The 10,238-nt window shown below is 40.3% G+C and overlaps 1 protein-coding gene across 1 annotated transcript in view; it reads right to left on the bottom strand.

Moving 5' to 3' along the window:
* SAGE1 (sarcoma antigen 1) overlaps nt 1-9,592 on the bottom strand; it is a 15,023-nt gene extending 5,431 nt beyond the window's left edge. Inside the window, 8 exon segments of the mRNA XM_011948802.1 lie at nt 75-215; nt 465-612; nt 914-1,015; nt 1,231-1,379; nt 1,628-1,776; nt 2,067-2,151; nt 4,520-4,652; nt 9,506-9,592. Of these exon segments, the coding sequence (XP_011804192.1) occupies nt 75-215; nt 465-612; nt 914-1,015; nt 1,231-1,379; nt 1,628-1,776; nt 2,067-2,151; nt 4,520-4,652; nt 9,506-9,592 (994 nt within the window).
* Between the last annotated feature and the right edge of the window lie 646 nt (nt 9,593-10,238).

The raw sequence follows: 10,238 nt of genomic DNA, 5'->3' as shown, positions 1-10,238 counted from the left end.
AAAACCACCTTCTTTTCTGCATGACACTGCATGCACATGAAAAACAAGTAGGACAGTACAACTAGTAAACATACACTGATCCCTGGTACTCATGAGTGAAATACCAGCCCCTGTGAAATTCATAAGCCCCGCTGTAATAGTAGACAAGAATTTGTCAGGTGCTATTTGTTCATTTTTTATCTTCTATTCACAGATAGGGTGAGGAACAGTTGAATCTGGAAACCAAATGAAGAATTTGAACTCTGAGGTAAGTTCACTATGTTAACCCAACAGGTATATCCCTCTGATGTTCACTTTTTAGGAAATTATCTAGGAAATCAGGGGAGGATATGCCAGATGGCCATCTGAGGCTCCTCAAATTGAGACTAGGAAAGTATATACAACAAAGGCGACTTCTACCCTTCATGAAAATATGCATGCTTATGGAAAACAAGTATGACAGTACAACTAATTGGCAGACATACACAGATCTCTGGTACTCATGGATGGAATACCAGCTGCAGCCATATGAACAAGCCATGTGGAAACAATTGAGAAGACTTTATCAGTTTGGCATTGGCCGTTTTCCATCCTCTCTTCACAGATGTTGTGAGTGATGGTAGCATCGGGAAACTGACAGAACAGGTTGAGTTGTGAGGTATGTGCATTATGACAATCTCACCAGTATATCCCACTGATGCCAAATTTCTAGGAAATTATCCCATAATGCAAGAGAATACATCATATAATGATTTGAGTCCACTCAAGTTGAGGTCAGGAAAGATTATTCAACAAAACCACCTTCTTCCCTTCATGACACTACGCATGCATATGGAAACCAAGGACACTACAACTAATAAACAAACATACACAGATCCCTGGTACTCCTCGCTGGAATACCAGCTCCTGTCATATTAATAAGCCCTGACAGAACATTTGACACGACATTATCTCGTTGGGGTTGACCATTTTCCATCCCCTCCTCATGGACATTGTGATTGACGGGAGCGTGTGGAAGCCAAGTGAAGAGGTTGAGCTGTGAGGTAAGTGCATTATGTCAACCTCACAAGTATATCCCTCTTTGTGCAGTTTCTAGGAAATTATCTGAAAAATCAGGGGAGGATATCCCAGGTGACCATCTGATATTCCTCAAATTGAGGCTAGGAAAGAATATACAACAAAACCACCTTCTATAATTCATGAAAATATGCCTCCTTATGGAAACCAAGTAGGACAGTACAATTAATAAGCAGAAATACACAGATCTCTCATACTCATGGATGAAATTCCTGCTGCTGCCATAGCACCAAGCCATGGGGGAGCAGTTGACAAGATGTTATTAGTTGCTGGTTGGCTGTTATTTATCCTCTCTTCATGGACGTTGTGAGTGACTGCAGCATCTGGAAACCAAGGGAAGAGGTTTAGCAGTGAGGTAAGTGCATTATGCCAACACCACAGGTATATCCCTCTTTGTGCAGTTTCTAGGAAATTATCTAAAAAAGCAGGGGAGGATATCCCAGGTGGCCATCTGATACCCCTCAAATTGAGGCTAGGAAAGGATGTACAACAAAACCACCTTCTACAATTCATGAAAATATGCCTGCTTATGGAAACCAAGTAGGACAGTACAATTAATAAGCAGACATACACAGATCTCTCATACTCGTAGACGGAATTCCTGCTGCTGCCATAGCACCAAGCCATGGTGGAGCAGTTGACAAGATGTTATCAGTTGCTGGTTGGCTGTTATTTATCTTCTCTTCATGGATGTTGTGAGTGACTGCAGCATCTGGAAACCAAAGGAAGTAGTTGAGCTGTGAGGTAAGTGCATTATGTCAACTGCACAGGCAAACCCCACTGATGCTCAGTATGTCATATAGAAGGAGGATATACCAGGTAGCAATCTGAGAACCCTAAAATTGAGGCTAGAAAAGATAATACAACAAAATTACCTTCTTCCTTCATGACACTATGCATATATGGTGCACAGTAGAATCCTCGTAGGACAGTATAACAAGTGAGCAAACTTACACTGGTCCCTGATACTCATGGATGAAATTCCAGCTCCTGCCATATTAGTAAGCGCTGTTGGAACAGCTGCAATGACATTACCAGGTGCTGGTTGGCCATTTTTTATCTTCTCTTCATGGACGTTGTGAGTGACGTTAGCATCTGGAAACCAAATGAAGAGGTTGAGCTGCAAGATAGGTGTGTTTTGTCCCATCCTCCCCCAGAGGGACAGCTATGTATTCATCAGTTTCTAAAGAATTATTTATTTCATGAAACAGATTTACCACGTGGAAATCTCAGATCTTGCGAACAGAGATCAGGTCAGATAATAAAATAAAACTACCTTTTTACCTCTTGGCGTAATGAATACATGCAGTAAAGAAGTACGACAGCAGAATAAACATTCACAGGTTTTTGTATTCATCATTTTGTATCATCTTTCTGCCCTTTACAATTCTCACTTGATATCATTTGTATAGTTCACCTATAAATACCATGCTGTGTGCAGCAGGAAGGCAGACTAAGTGACCCTCCTTAACCTGCTTCCTTTCTACCCCAAATATTCTGAGAAAATAGACGTGGCTATTGGAGTTGAACACTTATCTCCACTCCATCCTCACACATCTGCGGTTTTATATGATTCTATAGATCCTGCCCTTTTGTCTAGAAAAAGTGACTTTCTTTTTACTCCAGGTCTGATGCCTCTTTCATTTATTCATCATCTGTGGCAGGCAGCATGCCAGGAGCTGGGGATCAGCAGTAAACAGCCCAGAGAGCAATGTTCCCTGCCCTTGTGGAGCTCACATCCTCATGGGGCAGTCAGACAGTACATGCACAATGAGCAAATGAAACAAGCAGCATTGGGCTGGTTTGGAAAAGCAGTCCACAGGTCCGTGGGAGAGAGCAGCAGAGGGAGTCCCAGGGGCTGTGGCTGGTTTGGCAGGGCCATCTGAAGAGGTGCCATTGGGCAGGGCTTGGAGGAAGAAGCAGAGCCTCCTGTGCAGAGGCAGAGGGAGAGTTCCAGGCTGCGGTGAGGCCAAGGGTAGGGGATGGAGTGGGGATGGACCGGGCACTACAGAGGTGAAGGACAGAGGCAGAGAGAGCCAGGAGGAAATGGATGGGACCTGTGTTAGAAGAGGGTGACAGAGGCCAGGCCGTGCAGAGACTTGCAGACCTAAGTCAGTTCAGGGTCTGTTCTGAGTGCTTAGGAGAGTTGAAGATGGGTTTTCAGGAGGGACATGGCATGATGTGATTTACGTGCTGACATAATTATCTAGCCACAGGGTTAGAGAGTATGTGATAGATGAGTGAAGATTAGAAACACAGAGCTAAGAAGATACTGTACTAGCCTGGACAGAGATCACGGCAGTGTGCACTGGAGGCATAGAGAGAAATGGTTGGATGCAGAATGTGTACTGGGCATTGACTGCTGGACTTGCTAAGAGATGGGAAATGAGAGAGTAATAAAAGAAACATAAGATAACTCATAAGTTACTTTAAGTATTTTGACTTGAACTACTAAGTGAAAGTACACCAGGGGTGTTCAGGAGATGTTAGGGAACTGACTATGAGAGCCGAGTGCTGCCAACTCTTCCTGAATCTGGCTCAGTGACCTTATGTTGACAGCTTGAAATAGGCCATGGTGGGATTACTTGCACTATGGATAGCTGCAAACTATGAAAACCAGCACTCCTCAGTCCCCCATACCTGTGAACAGCTGGTTGTTACACCTTTGTGGATGTTTCACCCAATGGACAGTGTCTGTAACTGAAATACTGAAGGCTAAAAGTATAGTATTTTTGGAGAGAGGGAGGTCAGAAATTTGAGCATGTAGAGGGAGTTGAATTTTAGATGCCTATTAGACAGCCAGTAGAGATACCATGCGAGTAGTGGTATTTGAGTCTGGATTTCAGGAACAAGTTGTAGTGTAGAAGTATAATGGTGAGAGTTCTTTTAGTGTGAATCATTTAAAATTCTAAGACAGCATGGCATCACCTTAAGAGATACCATATTGAAGAGAAGAGACCCTAGGATCAAGCTTTGTGGCTCTGAAATATTTAGAGGTGGGAAGGCAGAGGAGAAAAACAAAAAAGAGAAGGAAAATGAGTCTCTAGTAACAGGGTAACAAATCCAGGTGTCTGGGGACCCAAGAAGCTTTTCGTGCAGGAGGAAGTAAACAACTGTGTCACATGTTGCTGAGACATTAATGCCAAAATGCAGCAAACACTGGTGACCTTGATGATAGTAGTTTCACTGGAGTACATTAAGAAGCCAGACTGCATTGGGTTAGAGCAGAATGTGAGGACAGGCAGAAAGTGAGTAGACCCAAACTCTTGTTGAGCCCACCATCTCCTTCTGCCTCAGGAACCTCCTTCATTCATCTAACGCTTGCAGCAACTCCAAATTGTTGCACCTAATTAGAACCTTGCCCTTCCACTTGTAAATGTGCTCATATCTGTTGATCCCTCAAGGACATGAATACAAATGTCCTTTGACATGGTTGAGGCCCAAAGATTGGATTCCCCCTCACCTTCCTGTTTGTCTAACCACAGGGACATACTCTTCCTTCTCTTAGATGAAGAGTGTCTCTTGGATTTTCTGGAATGTTTCTTTTTGCTTCGATGCCCTTTTGCAACCGGAGTTACTTCATCACTCCTCATTTGCTGAAAAACATCAGTGAACATATTCCATTAAAGACAAATCCAACCATTGCAAAGTCACAGCCTTCATATGCATACACAGCTATGCATTTATATCATTAATGTAAGTTTTAGTCATAAGTCAAAGATTTCTCATCACTGAACACACACAATGCTCTTAGAAAAGGCAAGCTAATTTTAATCTGGTCTCAGTGAAACAAGGAAAGGTAAAATTCAAGGTGTTATCCAAAGTCAAACATGGTCCAGTCATGATATATCAGAATGCTTGGGAAATGAGTGGCTTTCATCATACAAAGGAATAAACATATGGTTCTCTCTGTCATGAAGTACACATCACTTTGTCTCAGCACTTGTTAGGAGAGGAAAGAAAAAATAAATACCTTATTTTATCTTTTACTGCCTTTCTTTTTTTTGAGACAGAGTCTCGCTCTGTCGCCCAGGCTGGATTGCAGTGGCGCGATCTCAGCTCACTACAGGTGCCCACCACCACGCCTGGCTAATATTTTGTATTTTTAGTAGAGATGGGGTTTCACCATGTTAGCCAGGATGGTCTCCATGTCCTGACCTTGTGATCCTCCCGCCTCAGCCTCCCAAAGTGCTGGGATTACAGGTGTGAGCCACCACACCTGGCCTCTTTTAGTGCTTTAAAGTTATGTATTAGCAAATACTGATTAATACTTTATTAGATAATACATAAAGATAGTGAAGGGTAGGATAGTTTGAAAAGGTAAATTTTCCCACCTCCAACCTTATGGAGATTCCAGTATGTTGATCTTGGAGTCAGGTAGGGGTAGGGCATGCTTTGCAAGGTTAGTGGTAGATAAAACATGAAATTGAAGGGTATAGTAGGTTAACTAAAAGCTGTTTTCATCAAAGGATAACCGAAGAATATGCCCCTGATACCAGAGGTACCAAGAAGAGCTGGTAATATTACTACTGAAACTATGCCAAAAAATTAAAAAGAAAGGACTCCTACCTAACTCATTTTATGAGACCAGCATCGCCCTGATACCAAAACCTGGCAGAGATACAACAAATAAAAACTTCAGGCCAGTATTCCTCATGAACATCGATGCAAAATCCTCAATAAAATACTGGAAAACTGAATCCAACAGCACATCAAAAAGCTTATCCCCCAAGAGCAAGTTGGCTTCATACCCAGGATGCAAGGTAGTTTCAAAATAGGCAAATCAATGAATGTAATTCATCACATAAACAGAACTAAAGACAAAAACCACGTGTTTATCTCAATAAATGCAGAAAAGATCTTTGATAAAACTCAACATCCCCTTATATTAAAAGCTCTCAATAAACCAGGTATTGAAGGAACATACCTCAATATAATAAGAGCCATATATGACAAACCCACAGTCAATGTCATACTGAATGGGAAAAACCTGGAAGCATTCCCGTTGAAACTGGCACAAAACAAGGATGCCCTCCCTCACCTCTCCTATTCAACATAGTATCGCACGCTCTGTCCAGGACAATCAGGCAAGACAAAGAAATAAAGGGTATTCAAAAAGGGGGACAGGAAGTCAAATTACCTTTGTTTGCAGATGACATGACCCTATATCTAGAAAATCCCATTGTCTCAGCCCAAAAGCTTCTTAAGCTGATAAGCAACTCCAGCAAAGTCTCAGGATACAAAATTCATGTGCAAAAATTGCTAGCATTCCTCTACACCAAAAACAGGCAAGCAGAGAGACAAATCATGAATGAACTCCCATTCACAATTCCTATAAAAAGAATAAAGTACCTAGGAATATGGCTAACAAGGGAAGTGAAGGACCTCTTCAGAGAGAACTATAAACCACTGCTCAAGGAATCAGAGAGTAAACAAACAAATGGACAAACATTCCACACTCATGGATAGGAAGAATCAATATTGTGAAAATGGCCATATTGCCCAAATCAATTTAGAGATTCAATGCTATTCCCATTAAACTATCAATGACATTCTTCACCAAGTTAGAAGGAGCTTTTTAAAAATTCATATGGAACGAAAAAAGAGACAGAATAGCTAAGACAATCCTAAGCAATAAGAACAAAGCTGGAGGCATCACGCTACATAACTTCGAACTATACTATGGGGCTACAGTAACCAAAACAGCATGGTACTGGTAGGAAAACAGATACATGGACCAATGGAACAGAATAGAGAACTCAGAAATAAGATCACACAGCGATAATCATCTGATCTTTGACAAACCTGACAAAAACAAGCAATGTAGACAGGATTCCCTGTTTAATTAATGATGCTGGGAGAACTGGCTAGCTGTATGCAAAAATTGAAACTGGGCCCCTTCCTTACACCTTATACAAAAATTTACTCAAGATGGATTAAAGACTTAAAGTAAAACCCCAAACTATAAAAACCCTAGAAAAAAAAATATAGGCAATATTATTCAGGACATAGGCACGGGCAAAGATTTCATGACAAAAATACCAAAAGCCATGGCAACAAAAGCAAAAATTGACAAATGGGATCTAATTAAACTAAAGAGCATATGCATAGCAAAATGAACTATCATCAGAGTGAATAGCCTACAGAATGGGAGAAAACTTTTGCAATCTGTCCATCTGACAAAGGTCTACTATCCAGAGTCTACAAGAAACTTAAACTAATTTACAAAAGAAAACCAAACAACCACATTAAAAAGTGGGCAAACGACATGAACAGACACGTCTCAAAAGAAGATATTTATGCGGGCAACAAACATGTGAAAAAAAGCGCAACATCACTGATCATTAGAGAAATGCAACTCGAAACCACAATGAGATAACATCTCATGCCGGTCAGAACGGCGATTACTAAAACGTCAAAAAACTACAGATGCTGGCAAAGTTGTGGAGAAAAAGGACTGCTTTTATACTGTTGGTGGGAGTGTAAATTACTTCAACTATGTGGATGACAGTGTGGTGATTCCTGAAAGATTTAGAGGCAGAAATATCATTTGATCCAGTAATCCTATTACTGGGTATATACCAGGAGAAATAAAAATCATTCTATTATCAAGATACATGCACAAGTATGTTCATTGCAGCACTATCCACAATAGCAAAGATGTGGAATCAATCCAAATGCCCATCAATCATAAACTGGATAAAGAAAATGTAGTACATACACACCACAGAATACTATGCAGCCATAAAAAGGAATGAGATCATGTCCTTTGCAGAAATATGGATGGAGCTAGAAGCCATTATCGCCAGCAAACTAACGCAAGAAAAAAAAAACCAAACAGCGCATGTTCTTACTTACAAGTGGGAGCTGAATGATGAGAACACATGGACATGTTGGGCAGGGCAACACACACTGGGGCCTGTCGGGGGAGGAGTTGGGGGACGGAGTGCATCAGGAAAAATAGCTACTGGGTGCTGGGCTTAATACCAAGGTGATCGGTTCATAAGTGCAGCAAACCACCATGCCACACGTTTACCTATGTTACAAACCTGCATATCCTGCACATACCCCAGGACTTAAAATAAAAGTTGATAAAAGAAAGAGTATGCCCCTGCATATTTAATGAAATTATATATTTCAATATAATTTTTGATTAAAAATTTTGATTAAAAATTTTTGATTAAAAATTTTTCCAAACCATTTTCATTTCCTGTAAAAGTGGAGTGCAGAATGTGTGAAAACATTTTTACTGAACATTTACTACCCTCCAGGTACTGTTCTAAATGCTTTACATGTATTAACTCAATCCTTGCCCAATCCCTATGAGTGAGGTGTGATTCTTATGTCTATTGTTAAAAAAGAGAAAATAAAGGCACAGAACATTAAGGAAAAGCCTAATTAATTGAGGAGTTTTGGGAATGTGGGAGAATTATTTTAGTCTGGTTTTGTTACAGAAGAAATTATTGTCTATTTGCGTCCTTATACCAACGGTCTTTTCCACGAGTGCAGATGCAATTCCCTTTGTCTTCATGTTTTAATGTTGAAGTTAGTATGTCTCTCTCATATACAACACATTAAGATCTCCATTAGAACAATCCAATCATGGCAACATCAGCTAGTGCTTCATATTCCACGAGAAATACTTAGTCATTGTTTTAGACAGAGCACTAGTGACTTGGATAACAGAAACAGAGACTGTAGAATGCAAACTTGATACTAAAGTAGTTATTGTGGGGAGTGGGAAAGAATATAGACTCTGGAGTGAGAAAGATATGCGTTCAAACCTTGGCTGTATCTCCTATCATGTGTCACGTGGGGCAAGCCTTTTGACCACTGTCAGCCTTGATTTCTTATTAAACAGTAGATAGTAATACACATCCGCAGAACAACTATGACCATTCAATGTGATAATTAAAAACATCAGTTTGGCCAGGCGCGATGGCTCATGCCTGTAATCCCAGGGGAGGCGAGGTGGGTGAATCACCTGAGGTCAGGAGTTCGAGACCAACCTGACCAACATGGAGAAACCCTGTCTCTACTAAAAACACAAAAAATTAGCCGGGTGTGGTGGCGCATGCCTGTAATCCCAGCTACTCAGAGGCTGAGGCAGGAGAATCACTTGAACCTGGGAGGGGGAGGTTGTGATGAGCCGAGATCGTGCCATTTCACTCCAGTCTGGGCAACAAGAGCGAAATTCCATCTCAAAGAAAAAAAAAAAGAAAGAAATAATAAAATAAAATTTAATTTAATTTAAAAACATCAGTTCCTGGTACAATCAATCCACTCCTGGATCAAAAAGTTCCCATTTTATGTTCACATAAGTTTTCCTGTGTCATATTGTATCTTTTAAATTAAGAAAATTAACACATATAGTTTATAGTCATGTTTCCAATGAGAAAATAATTATACCAAGAATGTCACAATTAGGGAAGAAATAGATTTATCTTACCGGCCCACCATTTGTAAACACATAGGCAACAGTATGAAGTTCTTCAGGTGGAGTTAGTTGACTCATTCGAAGTCGAGAAGACTGCATCTGCAGATAGTCCTCAGGACTAACTATGTGTGTTACTAGAACATTTTGATTTATAACTGGAACATAACTGGCACATAAATTGGCACTACACAGCTGAAATATATGATCCTCTTGAGAGTACATGATCACAGTCTTAGCAATATGCGCCTTGGTATCAAACGGAGTTTAGAATCTCATGTCTAGAATCTATATCATGTTCCATGATCTAGAATCATCTCCCTTTATCCATCAGTCCACCATCACTACTTCCTGTAGGTTCACACCACTAGGTTAAATGACTCCCTTATGCTTCCACCACAGTTGAAGAATTGGCTGACCTTCCTTATACCAACATCCCAACTAAAAATCTATAATTCTAAATATTAAAACTTTAATATTTATAATGTCAATTTTCAATGAATTCCACAAGTTCATTTTTTTTTTTAGGCTTAAAGGAGAAGTACGTATTAATGAGCACATACACTGTCCTAGTTATCCTACCTGCCCATCATTTATAAACACATAGTTCAAAGTATAAATTTCTTCAGCTGGAGTTGGCTGACTCGTTTGAAGTGGAGGAACCAGCATCCGCAGATACTCCTCATAGTTAACTATGTGTGTGTGACTAGAACACTCTGATTAAAAACTAGAACATAAATGACAAAGA

The sequence above is a fragment of the Colobus angolensis genome, unplaced genomic scaffold (genome assembly GCF_000951035.1).
Source record: "Colobus angolensis palliatus isolate OR3802 unplaced genomic scaffold, Cang.pa_1.0 Scaffold283, whole genome shotgun sequence".
In the NCBI taxonomy this organism is placed as follows: domain Eukaryota; kingdom Metazoa; phylum Chordata; class Mammalia; order Primates; family Cercopithecidae; genus Colobus; species Colobus angolensis.
The sequence above is the reverse complement of the archived record's forward strand: the minus strand, read 5'-3'. Positions and strand labels throughout refer to the sequence as shown.